Source organism: Penicillium chrysogenum (assembly GCF_028827035.1).
Source record: "Penicillium chrysogenum strain IBT 35668 chromosome Unknown utg000005l_segment0_segment0, whole genome shotgun sequence".
NCBI classification, from domain to species: domain Eukaryota; kingdom Fungi; phylum Ascomycota; class Eurotiomycetes; order Eurotiales; family Aspergillaceae; genus Penicillium; species Penicillium chrysogenum.
This window is the reverse complement of record NW_026622753.1, coordinates 3700415-3721032: the sequence shown is the minus strand read 5'-3', so window position 1 is coordinate 3721032 and position 20618 is coordinate 3700415. Positions and strand designations below refer to the sequence as shown.

Sequence of the window (20618 nt, the reverse complement as noted above, 5' to 3'; positions counted from 1 at the left end):
CTGCGACATCTAGTTCCAGCCCTGTCTTTTGTCTCTTCGTGCCATAGCCAACCTGTCCTACGCCAGATAATATGTTTCTCTTGCTCAACAGATACAAGAAGATTGCGAGGGTGCCATTTAGTATGCAACTATGCCGCAAAAATACGTCTTAGCCTACCTACAGTTCCTGCAAGCTGCTGGCTTGCACGAAGGCCGAATGGAAGAAACTACGGTGCCAAGCATTATAATCTGCAACACGATTATGCTAGTGCTGGCCTCAGCTGGAGTTTTTGTTAAGCTTCTAATGCTGGGCCATCCTCGAAATATTGGCGCCGATGGTGGTACGTGGCCCATAAAAAAAACATCTGAATTTCAGCGCTGAAGAAACGATTAATTTTCAAGCCCTTTGCGTTATAAGTTGGGTATGTCATCTTTCTACAAAATAGATGACCTCTTTGGTCTTGCTGATTGTACATATAGATTTTCGCCTTCGTGTTATGCTTTACTCCTATGTGGAGTATCGTCTCCCATCTCACACGTCACGCACTTGCAAGCCCGCTCTGACACACTAACAGTGACTAGATATGGATACGGCAAACACATCGAAGCAGTTGAAGCAGACATACCTGCGATATCTATGTTTTTGAAGGTATGAAACCGTTAATAGCTTCGAAACGTTCATTAGTGCTTATAAACACGATAGCTTGTCGTCGTGATTGCTATTTCCTATCTCATTGCGATGACTGCGATCCAGGTTTCATTTTGCCTACTCTATAAACGATTATTTGCAGTGGCCCATGTCGGCTGGCCTTACTGGTTTCTGATAACCATTGTGGTATTGCAGTTTATTGAAGAACTGTTCGTATTTGTTTTTCAATGCTCGCCAATCCGAAAGCTTGTGGATGCCACCGGTTTAGTGCAAGGGAGGTGTTTGGATCTTTACGTCTTCTACATTATTCATTTCGTCACGAGGCTGGTCACAAATATTGCGATCTTCACACTGCCAATCCCAAAATTACTGAAACTTCAGATGAAGCGTGGAGTAAAGGTGGGTGTTGTCTTATTTTTTGGACTTGGTCTATTGTAAGCCTTACCCTGCTACAAGTTCTGTATCTCAATTTTGTGCCATAGACTGACCTTACACATTCCTAGAGTTTGTGCTACCAGCATCATCCGAGCCACTTACTTGAAACGCTTCCAAGTCGACTACACATGTTTGTTGATACTGTCCGTTATGTCTTAGAGCTTTTTCTAACAGCTTTTCATCAGGGGACCTCGTAAACGCACTAAATTGGTCAGCTGTGGAGGTCTGCACTGCCATATTCATAGCCTGTATTCCTTCATTCAAGGCTCTGATTACCGTGTTTTTCCCTTTACTGCGAAAGTACATGGGATTCCCAAGTGCCAGCACGCCTCATCAACATATCAATGAGGAGAACTCTGGCGACTCTCCTACCGATTATTTCAATTTACCTGTCACCCAGAGAGTCCAAACCACGCCTGACTGTTTTCCTCTACCCTCCCCGGTCGTGGATTATGACGAACCCACGAATTTGATTATGTCCGGTGCGATACCCACTGTGCCTGAAGATCGTGCCTCACGCCAGGATCCGTGTTTAGATTACAATATCGGTGGCAGTGCATAAAAAATAGGTTAAAGTGATGAATCAATCTGATTGTTAGTCATGTTGTGGAAATTTATAAAAGAGCAAGTAATACTTTAACATCATTGAGCAAGCCTTATACTGCAAATTTTGCCGAGCAGTCACTGACCGTATCGCGAAAGTACCCGCGGAGTGTCTCGATCGACGGGTTCCTCGATTTTTGAGTGGGTATCCCATAATATTAAAGGGGTTCGGAGCTGAATCACAATAGCTTTCAGCACATGCTCTTCGAGAACAGATTACAAACTGAAAATTGTGCTTGGAGACCTGTGGTTGGATCAATTGGTGCCTGTGAACATGCTCTTTCGCCACATATACCATATATAGTCTTCAAGGGGACGAACCTCATGTTACTATGGTTTGATGGCCTTCGAAAACACTGGGCCGTTAATCATAGTCCAAGCAGATGGACATGTGGTGGGATAGGCGTTAGTTGGCTCCAGAAACACTTCATTCCATTACGGAAAGTCGAACCAAAGGAAAATATCGTCTGTTAGATCCTGAATGGATACGACAGCCATCTCGTACCCTCATTTGATCAAATTTGCGCTCCGAACAACATCTTACCTTTCTTTCTATATGCCTGCGCACACTTATACTTCCTATCCTATGTGATCTCTTGATGCTGATTGTAGATCGCTTTATTGATACCTTCCTCAAATTCCCCAAGCCTAGTGGCAATGCAACCAAAGAGAGCATAGGAAATCAAGTACATAGGTATAATTTGTTGGTTATGTTTACTGGATACAGCGGTGCCGTGGGTGTAAGGAACACAATTAGGGGCATGCTGTAGCTACCTAGTATATAATGATTCAATTCAAATTCATGGTGTAACCAAGATAGTAGTAATATGAAGAATTGAAAGGCACCAGAAATCAAACTGCTCTTTATTTGAAAGGTAAATACTACATAGCATTCTACCGCAACAAGTATATCCATCCATCTCCATCCATACATGGTCAAAATAGGTAGTTACATAAAGTATTACCATGTAGTCAAAACCATCCTCTTAAGGTCTTCTTGACATTTTTACACCTACATATGTACATATGTATTTATAGAAAGCCATCTGGGCATGGTCACACACCGCACAATCACCTAAATTTGTAGTGAGCTCGTCTCTAAGTATGATATAAAAATTCATTGAAATAGGCATATTAAACTGCAGCCCACAATCCTCGTCACTCATGAACATGTCAACAATATTCTATCAATTTGTATTTTCTGGATGTCTGTTTTGAGATCTGACACATCAAAGTATCAAACAAAAAGAATCCTAAATAAGTATGTAGTGACCGTTAGCCACACCTTAAATAGTACAAGACAAGTACCACGTGCCGGTATGGCGGTGCTGCGGTAGGCCTAGGTTACTCCGGTGTATTGCGCCCCGCCTACGCCTTCTCACCTCCGAACCTCTCCAACACTCAAGGCAACCGCCGGTCGGCTCCTCTCTCACACCCTGGCCTTCGAATCTAATCAATTACAAAGAAACCTGACCGCCCGCCACTGCCGTATCAGTCGGTGTGTTGAGGGCGCTATTTCATCATTCGAAGATACCCGCCCGGCTGCAATGTGTGCTCTACCCACGTAACCACCCTTCGAACTATCACCTTTCCCCTTTCTATTCAGTGGGGGACCACCTCGATTCACCATGCCCTCCATACTCAGTGACGCCGACAAGGAAACTGTTAAGCGGAATGTCCCCAAACCCGCTAACAAGATCCTCGCCGTAGCTGTCGCGCGACTTTACGTCGCCTACCCGGATGGACAGAAATGGACATATACCGGAATTCAAGGGGCTGCTGTCCTCTGCAATGACCTTGTTGGAAGGACTTTTTGGCTTAAGATAGTCGATGTCTCGGTAGGCGGTCCATACTGGTGTTGAAGAAAAGAGTAGAAGTGCTGACAATGCATTGTTCTATGAAGCCCGCTGGCAGGGGCGTGATCTGGGATCAGGAGATCTATGACAACTTCGCTTACAACCAGGATCGAACCTTCTTTCATACATTCGAGCTCGAAGCCTGTCCCGCCGGCCTGTCCTTTGTCGACGAAAAGGAGGCCAAGACCTTCATCAAAAAGGTGCATGAGCGCGAGAAACATGCCAGCAAAGAGACCAGCAAGACTCCTTTCGCATCTGCTCGAGGCCAGGGACCTGCTCCCGTTACCAATGGGAAAGTAGGACGGTCTTTGTTTGGCAGCTTGTTGCATCGTTCGAGCCCAGCTCCAAGTGCACCACCGCCGACAGCACCTGCGCCTTCAATACAGGTTGCTCCTCCACCTCCGACGCTGTCCCCAAGCGCGCCACCGGCTAAGCCAGATTTACCGTTTGACACGAGTGACCCCTCTTGGAAAGGACTACTTGATGAGCTCAAGGGGATGGGAATTACCGAAGACCAAATCGCCGAGAATTCTGAATTCATCAAAGCTTGGATTGACCAGAAGCAGGCGGCGGCGGGCGAGTCTGCTCCTGCTGAAGATCAGAATAAGCCGAAGGCAGCTCCTCCACCGCCACCCTCCGCACCCCCAGCTCCGAAAGTGACCTCAATCAGTCCTCAAGACACGGGTTCCAGCTCAACAAGCAGACGGGGACCGCCGCCGCCCCCTCCGTCACGGAAAACACGTTCTGAAGCACCAGAAGAACCGGTCTCCCTCCCCCTCGTGAGCCATCTCCGCCTGCGCGAAGATTCAATGCGCCACCTCCACTTCCAGATGCAGGCAAGTTCGCTGAGCCTGCTGGCCCTGTACCCCCGCGGCGTCCACGCGCAACTTCGAACGTCAATGCTGGGCCTCCGCCGCCCCCGCGACCACCAAAGACACCGATGGATGATAGTCACAATGTTCAATCGAGTCAATCTCGATTTGGAGTACCACCGCCTTTCTCTGGTGATCGCAAGGTGTCTGCGCCACCGGCACCCCCCAGCCGTAGCCCTGCACCAGGTGGCCCTCCCCCTCCGCCGCCTCGCACAGCGAGCCCAGCTGCACCACCTCAACTGCCGCCCAAAGTGCCGCCCATGAGCACTACAACCGGACCCCCTCCACCCGCCAGAGGTCCCGTTTCACCCCCACTTCCACCCCCACCAGCGCCTCGACCCGTGCCAGCTGCACCGTCTTCTCCTGCAGCTCCTCCTCCACCTCCACCTAGAGGACCAGTATCGCCTCCCCCCCGCCCCGCCCTCGGCACCTACGTATTCTCCTAGCGTCCCTCCGCCGCCTCCGCCGCCTGGCGCTGCAGCACCAGGTGGCCCCCCGCCCCCTCCACCTCCGGGCCGTGGTGGCCCATCAATTCCCCCCCTCCCCCTCCTCCGGCGCCTGCTTCGCGGGCACCAGGTGGACCACCGCCGCCACCTCCACCACCTGGAGCGCCTGGAGGTGGTGCTCCTCCTCCGCCTCCACCCGCTGGTGGTGCTGCACCACCCTTGCCAAAACCCGCCGGAGGGCGTGACGATCTGCTAGCGTCCATCCGGGCTTCGGGTGGCTCCGGGGGCGGAGGCTTGCGCAAGGTCAAGGATACGGAAAAGAACGATCGAAGTAAAGCGATGGTACCCGGTGGTGCTAATGAGTCTTCAGCTACAAGCCCCAATGCAGGAGGCGCCCCGCAAGGTGGTTTGGCCGGCGCATTGCAAGATGCTCTCAACAAGCGAAAACAGAGAGTCAGCGGAAGTGGTATGTCAATCCCAACACTTAAACGCGGATCCATATTCTAACCATGTTGATAGATGATGAGAAAGACAACGACGACGATTGGTGAACAGTTACTTTTCGGTGGGATTGTTCAAGTATTTCAAGATACCAATGGCCTTTGCGCATTATTGCGAGCATCGAGCATTCTGTTTCTTGGTCCAGCATTTTGCCTAAAAGTTTGGCTTCAAGTGTTAACAAAAGATGGGGCAATGCACTCTGTATATAGCTTTCAATGGTAGATTCAGTGGATTCAAGAGATAGTCTCAGCACGAGGAAGTAGATGTGGTTTTTTTATTATCTGTCTTAGTCCGATGCCGGCTACATGCATACGCTTATGCCCAAGTGGAGTTTAGCTTGCACCCGTGGATCGCCACCATAAATAGCCCAGGGCTGGGCATAACTCCCCGGGCATCCATAGCTTTCATCATTATCTCCAAGACCGTCCCTCTGTCATAGTCACCGGTTTCGAGTTTCGCCTCAAAAATACCGCTCTTAATCCGAGATGAAGCTTGATCCTCCATCTCTTGGGTCTTTGCCCGTTGAAATTCTGTGCTCGGTCTTCCGTCTCTTGTGACCCTCTTGGGCTCATATCCATCAGCCAAACGAACTCCAAATTCCGTACAGTGATTCAGCCAAAACAAACTCATTTACTGGAGAGGTTGCTTGAACTTGAATGCCGAGAAGAAGTCGGAGGGGTCACGCCCGTCTTTCGATCGAAGGACAACCACCTCGTCCCTGACTTCACGTCAAAAGAATGGTATGATATGCGCTGGGCCTGTAGCACCTGTCTCAAGATGCTCCCACATACAGCATTCGACAACCATTATATTATGCGGCTGCAGTACCGCAAGCCATTGCCAGGATCCCCGGCAGCGAAATCTTACACAAGCTGGGAGTCAACACGAGATGGGAAACTTCGCAGACCGTACCGTATACACAAACAACAATTTAATTCCACGGATGAGGACCGGAAAATACGGCGTCGATATGGTCTCGCATCTAGGTGCAACACATTAAGACCGAACCACCCTGTGCGCGATAGGGGCGCAAGATTGGCCAGCTTTCAAGACAGCGGCATGATCACATTCCAAGGCTTTAGTCTGGACGAATACTGCAGTATCACACAAGAGGAAGAGCAGGTGCTTCTGGATCATGAAGCACGTCTCATTGAGAGAGAACGTTGCGGCTTCAAGCGGCATTTGCGCAAGTGCAACGAATGCCGCTTCAGGCGTGGTGAGCTTTCGTCTACTGTGCAGAGAGGCACAGACAAGGTCCCATAGTACCGAGCCGACGCCTGCCATTTGCCAGTGCCTTGGACCGATACTTTCCAGGTGTTTCCGCCCTAATAACAGTGTGTGCCCAACCGCGAATGCACCCTGTTCAATGCGTGTATCGCAACAACGCTTTTGATTCCCTCTGGACTATGTATATGATGCGATGCCCAGTATGTTCGCACTGGCAGGAATTGCGTGCGTTTCGTCTTGGTGCGGCTTTCAATCACTGGGCACCTACCGCCGACTCTGCCTCGGAGCTCCAAAACTGGGAGAAAACTAAAATCACCGGAAGTTTCATTGATGGCTTGTCCTGTAATCATTGCTTTGCTAAAGAACAGGGGTACAAAAATCTTCGTGAAGTGCTGGTGAATTGGTTGGACTGCTGCTTGGATAGCGAGCGACAGCGGCTAGGGTATCTGCTTTTGGATGGCTGGGAGACGCTGTTAAGCCGGTACCGACGGCTTGAGGAGATAAGCGACGTCATTGAGGCTAGAAATTTTCTATTTGACATTCAGCTTGTTGTTGCAAAAGTTCAGAAAGACCACGAGTATCTCAGAATTGTCCTCAGTGATATCTTGACATTATGGCTGGGCTTTCGTAAGTGGGTTACCGTATGGGAGAACATGGATTCCGAATATCGAAGTTACTTCAAATACAACCCCCGTGATGATCTGTGGTTCAATAATTATGAGCTGATTGGGACACACTTGATCTGGGTGATTGAATGCAAAAGGGAGATAATGGAGGACAAGGGTAATGACCTGGTTGACTGGGCACTGAGCCGAGAAGGAAGTGCTTTGACCTAGGCAATTAGTATTAGTCGGTACCAATACAAAATCACTATTCCAATCTCACAGTACAAGGCATTTAAGAAACAGCGAGCGGTGTTCTTATAGTTCTACAACAGTTCCAAGCTTGTATAGTTCTGGTCCTCGGGTCAACATTGTTCCGGGCAACGGGAAAAAAGCGTATCTGATCTGATCGGGAGAACCTGCGATACAGCTCGGTCGATAATCCAGAGACATGCTGTCTCCGAGGCTGTCTGCACCTTCTGCCTCTTTATTGCGCTTCCTACGATCACAGTCTGGGTTCTTAACCGCACCATCAGCATGCGCTTATCCGAAGCGTCTTGCTAGTCGCGACAAAAGCTTCTCGACAGGACCATCCCCGAAACTCTCAAGCTGGACGCGTCTCAATGCTTCCCATAACACCGTAGCGCTTGGTACAACACTGTGCGACACCCACTATGGAAAATCGAACCCCACTAGAGCAACAGTGTCCTCGCCCTTGGCGCCTACGCAGCTGAAATTGTCCCGTCATGCATCAACCAAAAGCCGACCTTTTCTCCGACGGCTGTTTGATCTCAAGCGGAACAAGGCCTCCGACTACAAGCATCAAGGTCCCGCTGGCCCCGGGCTTATGGATGAAGGGACGGAGGGAATGTTCAATATTGGCCGCAGCCTATCAGCCAAGGCGTCAAATGAGCTGCGAATTCGGTGCACGGAGTTTGATATCAATGGGGACGTCACACTCGTGAACGGAGAGTTCCGAAAGCAGGAGTTGATTGCCAAGGTTGGTAAAAAGGACTCGAGCTCGAGTTCAACGTTTGCTAACCGGTGAATCACGATACAGTATGGTCTCCTTCCTCGAGATCTACGCAAGATTGATTCGTCAACTCTCCCTCATATCCTGGTGCGACCTAGCGCAATTCTCATCAATCTCCTGCATCTGCGAGTTCTCATTAAAGCGGACCGGGTACTCGTATTCGACGCCTACGGATCGACAGACTCATACATGCAGTCGCTGTTCATATACGATCTGGAAGGAAAGCTCCGCCAGAGACAATCCCAAGGTGCCGCTCAGCCTAGTCAATCGCTGTCGTACGAGTTTCGCGCGCTGGAAGCCGTTCTCATTAGTGTCACGAGTGGCCTGGAGGAGGAGTTTAACGGAGTGAGAGATCCTGTCGTGCGGGTTCTCCGTGCACTGGAGGAGGACATCGACCGAGATAAGCTCCGGCACCTCCTGATCTACTCCAAGAAGCTCGGTACATTTGAGCAGAAAGCTCGCCTGGTACGAGACGCTATTGATGATCTGCTGGAGGCCGATGACGATTTGGCAGCAATGTACTTAACTGAGAGGTCGGTCGGCAAAGAGCGAGAAGAGCATGACCATCAAGAAGTGGAAATGCTTCTGGAGTCATACCACAAAGTGTGCGATGAGATTGTTCAGGCCAGTGGCAATTTGGTGACGAATATTCGCAATACGGAAGAAGTGTAAGTTTGATCGCTCGTTATATGCGGAAAGCACCTCTAACACAACTTAGTGTCAAGGCTATTCTCGACGCCAACCGCAACTCGCTCATGCTCATGGATCTCAAATTCAGCATTGGAACACTCGGCCTCGCAACAGGAACATTGTTCTCTGCTCTCTACGGCATGAACTTGAAGAATTTCATTGAAGAATCAGACTTCGGATTCGGCGGTGTCTCCGTGATCTGCTTTGCTCTGACTGGTATTGTCTGTGTCTACGGTCTCGCCAAACTGCGCAAGCTTCAACGGGTCCGCATGTGGGGTGAGTCCGGCATGGGAGGCTCTACATTCGCTCCCCTCTCCCCAAAGCGCAGCGCACTCGGTGGAAATCGCAACAACTGGCGTGCCGATTCGATCGAACCGGTCTGGGGCAGTCTCCCAGGAGAAGGCCGGTCTGAGCGCATAAGACGTCTCAAAGAGAACGCGGCTGCAGCTGCCGCTCAAGCTGCATCGAGAAACTCAAAATCGACACCTGCCAATTCCCAGGCTGCTATGCAGGCATCAGCTACGGCCTCTAACAATGCTCGTGCGGAAAAGGGCAACGATCATGGCAAAGAGACTGTCCGCCCCGAAGGTCGTACTAAGTCCGATGCATGATACGCAGTGATTGAAGTATGTCTGACGGTTTGATTGCGTTCTAACGGGAGCTCAGGCGTTTTGATTCCGATCTTCAACTCCCTTATGAGTTGAAGAGGTCTGTAAAATCATTGTACATTAACACACTCCTTTCTCTATTCCCCCACTCTATGTTTTATATTTCGCTTAGATGTGAATAGATCTAGAGAATATCTGATGACATATCAATACTATTCGTCTTTAATTATCATTTTCCTTGACAAAGGCCCTCTACCCTGCTTCCTTGGAGCTAAGTAGTTGCAACCAGTATGGATGCTATTCACAGGAGATTATATTCATTTGGGTATCCTTATTTAGCTTCGTGCACTTTCCCCTGTTCTTGGTGAAGACTCTTCGTCCGTTCAACCCAGAGCCTAGCAGCTACCTGGACGCCACCGTCTTTGGAGCATTCACGCTCAACCACTTCCATAATTTTCTTCAAAACAGCATCTGCTTGGTTCTGTTCCATCGGAGAATCTCTAGGACCTCGGTTCTTTATCCATTCCCCTGTGACCTGCTGACGACCTCCAATCAACGCCATGTTAATCGCACCCGGAGTGCGTAGCCATGTCTTCTCAACATTGAACCCAATCTCCTCGGCAACACTCATTGTTTTTGCGGCGAGGGATCCAATCATTGAATTCAGAAACCCGCTCTCGGTCTTCTCTTCGATCTTGATTGCGCGAAGTGCCCTCAAGTCACCAGACGCAGGCTGTAGGTTCTGCTCTATGGAATCATCAACTTTCCTTGCCTCGGGATCCCCGTCCAGACTCCTCTGCACTGGACCACGCTCCTTTGGCGGCGGATACCGATACGAAGAACCAGCGAGTGAACGAGAACAGCACGGGACCACAAAGAATGGCAATGGCGACGATGGACTCGATAGGGCGGCCAGTATAGGAGTCCATACGGTAAGCTCATCTGCATGGTCGGATATGATGAATGTATTATCCGGGAAATCGCCGGTGTGTATCTCCGCACCAATTCCTTGCAAGTCCAGTACATCCACAAAAGGCCGAGGGATGAAAATTCTCTCTTCGAGGCATTCCTGTATTTCGACTGGAAATGTCTCCCAGGACTTTCGGCGGCAGGCGTCAAAGCCTACACCCTTGTATCCTTCCATGAGAAGTACATACACGAGGATACCATTCCCACAAGCAAGATCCACGAACCCTGGGAACGGCGCTGTGTTTTTCAATGACTGCTCTTGTTCTGTTGCCGGTCGAGTGCCGTACATGCTCCTCCACAGTTCAATTAGACATGCAGCGAGAGATAACTGCTCCAGGGCTTGGTTGGGTGATTCAAGTTGTTCAACCCAGTTCTGACGCAACTTTTCTGCATACTGGAGTTTGAGCCGGGCGTATGTGTTTTGAATGAGGTGTGCCGAGACAATGTCCCCGTCTCGATTGCTTCGCTCAACCCAGTCCAGGCTCACATTCCTAGATGTGGATCGGCGTTCCATATTGGCGGTTCAGATGAGCAAATGTGGCTGAGAGTTTCAGTGTCCTGCTTTCTTGGGGGTTGGATGGCTTCCCTCAGGGCTCATTTGGGTCAGGGAATTGGCTTTCCACTGTTTAATTGGACATGTTGGCATGGGTATTTGCCTGGCAGAATATTCAACTGGATGCAAAGAGTACAAACAGGGCGGAAAGGAAGGCGGCAGAGCCTATAGCCTATCTATAGAAGCATTGGATGGCCGCAAAAGGGGTGAATGGCACACTCTGTAACCAAATGGCCCCGGTGGTATTCCTGGCCTGGTCAATATAGCCTTGACGTTATGACAAACGATAGAGGGCCATTTCAAGGTTGTCATACGGCCAAGTTGCTGTGTAGACTACCTAGGTAGTTGATTGAGGCAGAATAGAACTCTGAATCTTGTCACAGATCCATGGATGTATGCAAAATATCCTGTAAGACGAATTGAAAAGTACCAGGCGTATCCCTATGGTCCACGTGCAAGATGTGCGCGTCAACCCACGGTAAGACAACAGCAGTCATCACTACGCAACCATAAAAAGATGCTATAAACACAACAGACCAAAACAAAAGAGAATAAATCCTCCAACTCTCCATTCAAAGAACAATCCACCAATACAAAATGAACCTGATCCAACTCCTCCTTGCCCTAACCCTCCTGCCAGCAACCATAGCTGGGTACCCCACGTCTCATCCTCCTACCGAAGAACACCATGACAACAAACACAACTGGACCTTTGACCTGTTCCACAACAAGCATTGCGCCGGAACTACAGTCAGCTACGCGGGACAGGGGTCAACGGGCTGCCGCACTAATCTTGAGAACGGAGGTGCGGAGGCTTTCATCAACGTCAATATCGATCGGAACTGTAAGGTGAAATTGTTCCGGGATAAGAGATGTTCACGACATGCGATGATCGAAGAGATCAAGACTGGAACCACTACCAAGTGCAGGCCTATCTCGCGGAAGAAAACGGCCCACAGTTTTGAGGTCTCTTGTCGGTGATATCTAGATGTCCTCCAGGGCTTTGGGGCTTGGTTATTCAGCTACAAGGGACCTCGAGATATCCTCGGGTACCAAAAGATAACATAATGTCTAATTGCTAAAAAGAAATCCCAAACACTTGAAGTCCAATGTGCAAATGTGCAAATGTACCTTTTGGAAACTTCCATAGAAAAAGGTGATAAGCCCGTTATCGGGGTCCACCATGACGCAAAGAGAGGAGCTGAACTACTTGAACCGGATTCTCCCAGTCTTCATTCCCTTTTTTTCCCCTTTTTTTTCTCTATATTCAATTCAAACATATACAATGGCTCCCCGGTGCTTTATTATCCGCCACGGCGAGACAGAATGGTCGCTTAATGGCCGACACACTGGTCTCACCGATCTACCACTGACAGCCAATGGAGAGAAGCGCATTCAAGCGACAGGCAAAGCCCTCGTCGGGAACGACAGACTAGTTGTTCCCAAGAAGCTCGTTCATGTGTAAGAAATAATCTGTCTATGCTGCTGACTCATTATTCCACTCCAAAGACAAAGACAACTAACACGCCGTTCTAGCTTCGTCTCGCCCCGCACCCGCGCTCAGCGAACCCTAGAGCTGCTCGAGCTTGGCTGTCGTGGACGGATGCCTTGGAGTGAACAGGAGAAGCCTGAACACAAGGAGGCGATCCGGACCGAGGCCGAGGTTGAAGTTACGGAGGCGATTAGAGAGTGGGACTACGGGGACTATGAGGGGTTGACGAGCAAGCAGATCCGCGAGCAGCGAGCTGAGAGGGGCGAGGGGCCGTGGAATATTTGGACCGACGGATGTCCCGGTGGAGAGTAAGTGGTTCTTTTCTTCATTGTCTTCTGATTCTAGGCCTCGCCTCCAGCTATGTATTGAATATTTTTGTGGTGTCATCTCATGCTAACATTCATTCCCCTCCTGCCAGATCCCCCGAGGACGTCGTTCGCCGCCTTGACGCTCTGATCGACGAAATCAGAAACAAATACCAGCGTCCTTGCTTCGAGAACCCGGATGACCCCAAGGGCGATGTCCTTATTGTTGCGCACGGCCATATTCTGCGTGCTTTTGCCATGCGCTGGACCGGGAAGCCATTGACGGAAACAACGCTGATTCTCGAGGCTGGTGGCATAGGCACACTCAGGTAAGACTCGGCCCTTTAAGCAAAGAAAAATTCCCATCTGCCGTATATGGAGCATAACTAACATGACTGAAAAAATAGTTATGAACACCATAACATCGATGAGCCAGCAGTCATCCTCGGTGGTCAATTTGTGGTGGAATAAAATAACACCTTGGTTGGATAGAGAGGACATAGGAGAAAGGAGGTCATATCTCTGCTGTTAGACATTAGACATATGTTAGCATAAGTCATGGAGCCCATCACCCACAGCCCATTGTAAAGCACTACAACAACAATCCTGATCAATCCGACTCACCATATCATATCAAATCAATACTCAATCATTGATGATTAATCAACTCAATCCTCATCACTCTCCTCCCTCTTTATTCCCCCGTCTTCGGAATCGGCCTTTTTATCCTTATCCGCATTTCCCTTAACCCCCTCCTCGCCCAGAATCTTCGCAGACCCCATAAACAGGGCCCCAGAATACCCGCCTAGAAAGCGCATGTCCCCCGCCTGCACAGCGGTCATGCGGAGAAGGTTCTCTGTGTCGGCGAGATTGGCGTTGAGCTGGGCGAGCTGGGCATGGAGGTGCGCATATTGCCGCGACTTAGCAGCGGACATGGATGGGGTCGAGGCGTTGGAGTTATAGTTGGGGGTGTATGTAGTGTTCGGGTTGGTGTTGAATGTGTGGGTTGCTGTAGTGTTGTAGTTGCTCCCTGGGAGGATTGAGGGGCGGGAGTATGTGGTGTTCGATTCTTGGCGGCGATGGATTGGAGGGGGCGGCATTTTGGGTGTGATCTGCTTGAAAACAGGATTTGGTGGGAGTGTGGTGCTGGGTATGGGTTTTCTTTGTGTGCAGGTTGGATTTTGTTTGAGGTTGGGGCTTGTTGACATTATTCGACCGCGGGTTTGTTCACTATCAGGTGATCACGTGGAGATACTCTATTTTATACTTCCAACCCTTGGAAGGATGTATTATGTTGGCATTCGAATCTCTCATGTTGTTTGTCAAACAGGTACTTGGAACATTTGGATGCAATAAACTGTAGCAACCTCAACGATATAACGGAAAGGTCTATCAATTCGTGTGCTCCTTGGAAGAGTAAAGTGCTGTTCAAAAGACGCAGCGAAACTGACCACTGCGGTGCACCCTCCACTCATTTTCTCAGCAAAGCGCGAACCCAGCAAGCAGATCAACACAACTCAATGAACCGAATAAATTCAACCCCCGCTCTTTTGGAATGCGCCAGAGACCCAGAGACCAGACCACAAAATCAAAGACGAGACCGTTTGCATCAAGCCACTCGGATGAGAGACAAGGAAAAAGACATGACAAATGAAGGGAATACCGGGAGCGGAGCGAATGATGATAAAACAGACAGAATGAAGACAATAGGCGTATACGAGTCTAGATGGGAGGGGAAAGGAATGCGCCAGCTGTGTAGTATACAGTCATGCAGAGAGATGAAAAGGTAGGCAGGGAGGCCGACGACGCTATATCGACATGCTGTAAAGATGAAAACGGAGGGAGGAAGAGAAACAGCAAGGATAAGGATGTCCCAGTCTAGGCTCGCGTAGTGGCCTCATTAAAAATCGATAATGCCGCGAAACAGAATGAGTATCGATGCAGAGCAAATCACACAAAAGGAAATAAAACACGCACGCACACCTCGTTATACTAACCACACTCCGAAACCGGAAAGAAAAAGGAAATAAAAAAATTGAGCAACGAATACCCCTATGTCCCTCATGTATATGTAAAGAAGCGAACAGCCCAGTATTAACCAGTGCTTCGAGAGCACGGGACCGAAGAATAAAGTCCCCGCATAATGACACCATGATGCAAAAAGGTCCAAACATGACCAATTTTCAGCGGACGATGATGGTCCACGCCGAGGAAGAATGCAATGCCGAAAGGGAAATCAATCATGGAACGCCGGTCAGCCGTTGGGAAAAGCGGAGGGAAACCCCGTTTCTTCTTAGCGAACGGGCGCCGCGATCCCCTGGCCGCCGAGGCTGACCTGACTGCTGTGAGATGAGGGTTCGGAATCAATATTTGCACTAGCTCCACTATCACCACTCCCCGCGCTGGCGCTCGCACTTCCGGTCAGATTCTGGTTTTTAGGAGGACCTTTAGCGGGGAACGCGTTGCTCACCCCATAGTGTTGCTCAACTTGCTGCGGCCCTACCGCGTTTCCTTGTCCCGGAGGATACCGCGGCACCGGCGTACGCATGTTACCAGGAGGCGATGGCTGGCCATTGTGAGGTGCACCAGGGGGGCCAAGACTGTGTTCACGGGCAATTGGAGGGCGGCCCATCCGGGGGCCTCCTGGGCCGGGGGGTCCATGGGGTCCGGGAGGTCCGCCCATTGGAATTATAGGAGTCTGGCTGTTTCGCCGGCTTTGGGGGAAGGGTCGAGGTGGGTAGTCGCCCATGTGGCTTGCCGTTAAAGAATTGGCTCGAGAATCCACGTGCATCTGGTTTCGGTCAACAGCTCCATATCTGTTGGAGGAGTAGCTCATCATGGGGTTGTCCATGAGTGAATCATGGAGACCTGGGATTTCTTGCATTACACGTTCGCTCGTGCGTTTCCTGCCAAAGTAGCGGTTGAAGGCTGATGAGGACGGGCGGCTGCCTCCAGAGGGAGGAGTGTTTATACCGAATTCGGGGTTTTTACGCAACTGGCTGTGGCTGGGGCCCTTGCGTCCACGGCGGGAAGTCATGCTCATCATATCGACACTGTCAGGGTCGATGTGAGGGATCGCCATGTTATCCATTGGATCGAAATAATCCTCGTCTTCTTCGTCAAAGGCTGTAGCAGGGCGGGAGGGAACCGGTCCACGACGTCCTGGGCCCGGGGGGCCTCTGCGCATGCTCATCTCTTGTTCACGCAGCTGCAGCTCGCGTTGACGAAGCGCCAGCTCTCGCTCCCTTAATGTCAATTCAGCAGCAGGGCCAGATGCTGGCTCGGGGTACCCATTTCCATTCTGATGCGGTATAGTTGGTTCACCCTGTTCGTCATAGACAACCAAATGGCTGAATTCTTCGAGTCCCTCCAATGATGGGTCGCGCTGAACTCGGTTGGGAGGCGGCATCGGCATCGGTCCGCCTGGGCCTCTTGGCATCATACCAGGGGGTGGGCCTCGTCTCTGTGGCGTGGGCATGCCCATACCCGAGGGTGTTCGGCTTCCACGCATAGGCGGCGGGCCACCATTCATCATGGGTCGCTGCTGTGGAGGTGCGGAAGACAATCGGGGAGGCGGCTGACCCATGACGGATGCAGGTGGAGACTCCTGCCGGGGCTTGTTCTGGTTTGCGATATTGACGTGATGTAGCATTGCATACATTGTTTCGATTCGGGGAATGCGGACATTGGACTCGATTGCCAACTTGATTGGTGACCCTAGGACAGTCTCAACCTCCATAGGGCGTCGGCCCTGGAAATCCGAGTACATTGTGGTCGGAGAGTCCAACGCGATCATTCTTTGGACCGTCTTATCCCGGAAATCGCCGGGGAATGAGCAACCGTGCGCAGAGGCCAGCTCCATCATTTCGTCAATGATGCCCATTACCAGTGGACGAACACCGGTTTTTTCGAGGAGTTGTGTATGGTTTGGGGTTTCGAACACGACACTTGCGGGATGGAAGGCGATGGGGCTGGGAGACGTTTAGCATGCAAGTTCTAGATCCAAGCGAATCCGAAGTAACTCACCCTATCATTCGGTCGAACTGCTCCTGTCTGATATTATCCGAAACCTTGCAGTCAACCTGACCGGAGTTCAAAGTCATTGCTAACGCCGCTGCCATATCGCTCTGGATTGATGTCGGGATGGAGGAAGATTTGTTGGTTGCGCCCACGTAAATCTCGCTCGAGCTTAAATGTTCGAACTCGCTAGGGCCCGTTTGGGAGATTTCCACGTTGGAGACGAGAGAAAGGATGACGTTGGTTGGGTATCTTTGCTCAAGGTGGGCTTCAATGCCGAGGGTATTTGTGGTATTCACCAGGATACAGGTGTGCTGGGGAGTGACGACGGATTCAATAACGGAGGCAAGGTCATAGACATCCGGTAGGGCTTTCACGCAGAGGATGACATAGTCGTAGGCATTTTCACGGGATGAGGCTTCTTCGGGAGCACGAACAACTATAAATCGGGACAGGTCAGCCGGGGTCCTGGCTAGGGCTCAGGCCGAGTGGTGAAATCCGAATCTCACCATGTCGGGGTTTGAATCGTTCATTGCCGAATGCTTTTGATCTGCGGAGGGAATTAGCCATCTGTCTGTGACACAAGAACCTGGATACATACTTAAATGAGACACCGTATTGAGACACAGCGTCAAATCCGGATTTCCAGACCAGCGTAACGTCACAGGAAGTTGTCGCCTGAAGTCGCCATGAGAGAAAGGCAGAGATCGCATTGCCGCCAACTACACAGACTCTAGTTAGACGACGAACCATCTTCTTTTTTTGTAGTATCCCAGACGTTGAAATATAGGCTGAAGTTGAACTCACCGGACAGAATGCGCAGACGTGGAGGAGGAGCCATCTCTCAAAATCTGGAAGGAACTGGGGCGGGAAAGTCCCAGGTCAAAAGGTCCAGGTGCCCTATAACAGAGGAAAACGAGAGAATGGAAGAAAAGAGCGAAGGGTGAGTGAAGGAGAGAAGAGGGAAGAGGAATGGGGGGGACAAAAAAAAAGGAAGGAGAGTTGTAATCAGGAAGGATGAAATTCGAATGGAAGTTTAGACCGGGGGGGGGAAGGAAAAGACAGGGTTGTCCACGTTCAAGTTTATTTTTGCCCGTGTTAGTTATCTTTCTCTTTTCCCTCTTACTCTCTCTTGACTTCACGCTTTAGGAGAGAGAGAGAGAAGGAAAAAAAAAAAGAAAGAGGGCAAAAACGATTGAATGCGATCGGTCAACAAAATATCTTTTTATTTTTCTCCTTGATACTCGCAAGCCCTCAATGATCGTGGATCCCCTCAGTCCGGAAACGGAAATCAAGGAGCGATAAGAATATTTGACGACGGGAAAGAGATGGATGCAGATGTTCTTAATCTTGTCGTTCTTGATCTTCTTTCTTTTGCTCTCTTTCCGTCTATCTTGGTACATATGTACTCATACACACTCTATCCGTTCTACTCCCTACTCCGTACATAGTAAGGATCTAGCCTCCACCTCATCTAGCCATTTTGAGGCTCTCCAATATAACAATAGAAACAATGGAGCTCTTTTCTCATATCCTACGTAGTAAATACTTAGACACATGAATAGTTGGAGGTATCTACACCTCAATTATATATAGCGACTTGTGTTGTGTACTAGTATAAGCTAAAGGTTGAAGGTTGGGCACTGTACGGAGTACATATGCCTTGATAGTCTGATGCTATATTTAACTTATTTTCTTTTTCCGATCATACCGAGAAATACGGTAATTTTCAAATTGACTTTTGTTGGCCCACAAACGGTCTCTCCGATCTGCTTCGGGCCTTGTTTTTTTTTTTCTTCGCCCCCCTCTACATGTATGTACATCTGTACTCCGTGGTATATACTCCGTATTGTACTGCTCTTTTGAAGTTCGCTCTCGGGGATTTTCACTCGAACGCGTTTTATGCCGCGTCTTTAATCTCGTCATCTACCTCCACTCTAAAAGCATTGAACCCACAGTCTATCTCGGCCGGAACTCATGTCGGGCAAGATGTAGACCTGTCAACAAGGATAAGCCTATGATCGGGAATCCCACCAACCCAGTACGTTTGTACTTTGTTCCTGGAGACATGTACCGTAGGTGTTATCTTCCGGTATGATTCTCATTTTAGACCCGAAGTAGACAGCATACGATATAAACTTGTATCTCCAGTTGCTAAGATGAAGACAACATATCGGGCACATTCTTTGAATCATTCCAAGGGGATAGGTCTAGTTTGGCTCCCACTAAATCCCACATACGGCATCAAGTGTGCATGTATACGGTACCTGGAGTGGTTCACACAACATGCAGATGAACGCATCAATTTTGTATCCCTGATCGACATCCAATTGACAACTGGACTGATGTACCACAGAAAATGGCCACCGGGCATTGTACATTGTATGTTGTACGATTTGGAACAACGGTGAGAGGGGTCGATATCCCCCTCTTCCTCCCCACCATCGTGACATTCTCTTGAACCTTGGAATGTTGTATGGAACAGCCTGTGGTAATACAAAAGAGTGGGAAAAAAAGTGCATCAATCCCGATACCTTGGCAAGGATATTCACGACCTTTGATTTTAGACTCGTTCAAACTACCTGACTGGGGGACATAGGTCACCAATCGATCCTGCACAAGGCGGGAGGCTGAGAGGATTCCAAGGGATGTCCAGGATCGACCATCCGCATGCCTTAGAAGGGGGAGGCGGAGTTGATAATCCAAGCATACCAAAGTAATGATCGACGCGCGTGCCGAAGCAATGATGCTTGCAGCTTGGACCGCATCAAGGGATCGTCCCCAAGAGTCTTTCTGATATCGGGGAATTTTCTTTTAGTTCATTCAATCTGATAATGACATAAAAATAGGCCTGGTATGCTATGGCATGCTCAAGCAGTGTGAAATGCAGGTAGTAGCTGCAATGGCTGTAATAGTTGCAATGTGCTGTTCCGGTCCAACATGAAAGGGCTAGAACATGGATCAATCACATCTCCTGTAGGCTGGGGTTTATCACTTGGGACCAGTCCAGATCTCTGGGGGAGACGGAACATGCGATGTAATAATAAAACTAAATTTGCATGTGCACAAATAATAACCCCTTGTGCAGGTGGAACCGCAATGATGACAGTACATTCGACACCTCTTTTTCTTCTCTCGGGGCCGGAGATAGACAAAACCGACTAAATAGGATGGTGTATTCTATTCCATTCCGCACAATATACGTATATATCCATTCAAATCTTGATGTGTGGCCATGCCGACAGGTGGCAGGGGCACGAACCACGTTAGCGTAGACCCGGAAACAGATCTTCAATATAAGAGCATCATACACATATGTATTGTGTTCTCCTCAGCCACAATCGGTCTTCGCTATAAGGAATGATTTTATGGTGTTAGAGGGGAAAGCCACAGATGTCATGACTGCGCCCCAGGAATATCGTAATTGGGCCTGAAATTGGGCTGAGTACGGAGTATATGAGTACCCATATCATATTAGAGAGTTACCTACCACGTTTTACCATAGATTAGCAACATTGAATGAATCTCACAATGCAAACATCATCTCGCTGAAACCAAATTAATCTTACAGAGACCCCCCCTGGCTTCCATAAAGCCTAGAGCCCATGCACAAGTCGATTATGGTCCAATTCTTCCGGAACCCCGCGGATGTAAGAGAAAAAGGAGAGAAAAAAGTGGTGAGAATCGTGAATCGTTCTCGTACTTCGTACAGGAAAAAAACCACATTTGTACTAGGAGGGTCCCTCGATCGTATCAATGCAGAGCCATTGGCCGATCATAA

At 49.5% G+C, this 20618-nt stretch overlaps 10 protein-coding genes across 10 annotated transcripts; 7 read left to right on the top strand and 3 right to left on the bottom strand.

Moving 5' to 3' along the window:
• Window positions 1-130: 130 nt before the first annotated feature.
• Window positions 131-1625, top strand: N7489_009795 (uncharacterized protein; the record flags this gene model as incomplete). The annotated part of the gene is made up of 5 exons (XM_056715545.1): window positions 131-320; window positions 555-628; window positions 683-1062; window positions 1132-1193; window positions 1249-1625. The coding sequence occupies 5 exons, from the start codon at window positions 131-133 to the stop codon at window positions 1623-1625; spliced, it is 1083 nt and encodes a 360-aa protein (XP_056563167.1).
• Window positions 1626-3294: 1669 nt separating this feature from the next.
• Window positions 3295-5391, top strand: N7489_009794 (WASP family protein; the record flags this gene model as incomplete). The annotated part of the gene is made up of 5 exons (XM_056715544.1): window positions 3295-3504; window positions 3570-4507; window positions 4564-4792; window positions 4841-5306; window positions 5360-5391. The coding sequence occupies 5 exons, from the start codon at window positions 3295-3297 to the stop codon at window positions 5389-5391; spliced, it is 1875 nt and encodes a 624-aa protein (XP_056563166.1).
• A 727-nt stretch (window positions 5392-6118) lies between these two features.
• On the top strand, window positions 6119-6604 carry N7489_009793 (uncharacterized protein; the record flags this gene model as incomplete). Its single annotated transcript, XM_056715543.1, has 1 exon — window positions 6119-6604. One exon carries the CDS (start codon window positions 6119-6121, stop codon window positions 6602-6604), a length of 486 nt encoding a protein of 161 aa, XP_056563165.1.
• Window positions 6605-6756: 152 nt separating this feature from the next.
• N7489_009792 (uncharacterized protein) lies at window positions 6757-7404 on the top strand (the record flags this gene model as incomplete). The annotated part of the gene is made up of 1 exon (XM_056715542.1): window positions 6757-7404. One exon carries the CDS (start codon window positions 6757-6759, stop codon window positions 7402-7404), a length of 648 nt encoding a protein of 215 aa, XP_056563164.1.
• A 217-nt stretch (window positions 7405-7621) lies between these two features.
• Window positions 7622-9504, top strand: N7489_009791 (CorA family magnesium transporter; the record flags this gene model as incomplete). The annotated part of the gene is made up of 3 exons (XM_056715541.1): window positions 7622-8170; window positions 8231-8871; window positions 8922-9504. 3 exons carry the CDS (start codon window positions 7622-7624, stop codon window positions 9502-9504), a joined length of 1773 nt encoding a protein of 590 aa, XP_056563163.1.
• Window positions 9505-9832: 328 nt separating this feature from the next.
• trm44 (tRNA (uracil) methyltransferase) lies at window positions 9833-10984 on the bottom strand (the record flags this gene model as incomplete). The annotated part of the gene is made up of 1 exon (XM_056715540.1): window positions 9833-10984. One exon carries the CDS (start codon window positions 10982-10984, stop codon window positions 9833-9835), a length of 1152 nt encoding a protein of 383 aa, XP_056563162.1.
• Window positions 10985-11620: 636 nt separating this feature from the next.
• On the top strand, window positions 11621-12004 carry N7489_009789 (uncharacterized protein; the record flags this gene model as incomplete). Its single annotated transcript, XM_056715539.1, has 1 exon — window positions 11621-12004. One exon carries the CDS (start codon window positions 11621-11623, stop codon window positions 12002-12004), a length of 384 nt encoding a protein of 127 aa, XP_056563161.1.
• A 304-nt stretch (window positions 12005-12308) lies between these two features.
• On the top strand, window positions 12309-13291 carry N7489_009788 (histidine phosphatase family protein; the record flags this gene model as incomplete). The annotated part of the gene is made up of 4 exons (XM_056715538.1): window positions 12309-12484; window positions 12560-12823; window positions 12934-13149; window positions 13228-13291. 4 exons carry the CDS (start codon window positions 12309-12311, stop codon window positions 13289-13291), a joined length of 720 nt encoding a protein of 239 aa, XP_056563160.1.
• A 197-nt stretch (window positions 13292-13488) lies between these two features.
• N7489_009787 (DASH complex subunit HSK3 family protein) lies at window positions 13489-13920 on the bottom strand (the record flags this gene model as incomplete). Its single annotated transcript, XM_056715537.1, has 1 exon — window positions 13489-13920. One exon carries the CDS (start codon window positions 13918-13920, stop codon window positions 13489-13491), a length of 432 nt encoding a protein of 143 aa, XP_056563159.1.
• Window positions 13921-15113: 1193 nt separating this feature from the next.
• On the bottom strand, window positions 15114-17678 carry N7489_009786 (ketopantoate reductase family protein; the record flags this gene model as incomplete). Its single annotated transcript, XM_056715536.1, has 5 exons — window positions 15114-16791; window positions 16847-17276; window positions 17347-17387; window positions 17439-17559; window positions 17645-17678. The coding sequence occupies 5 exons, from the start codon at window positions 17676-17678 to the stop codon at window positions 15114-15116; spliced, it is 2304 nt and encodes a 767-aa protein (XP_056563158.1).
• Between the last annotated feature and the right edge of the window lie 2940 nt (window positions 17679-20618).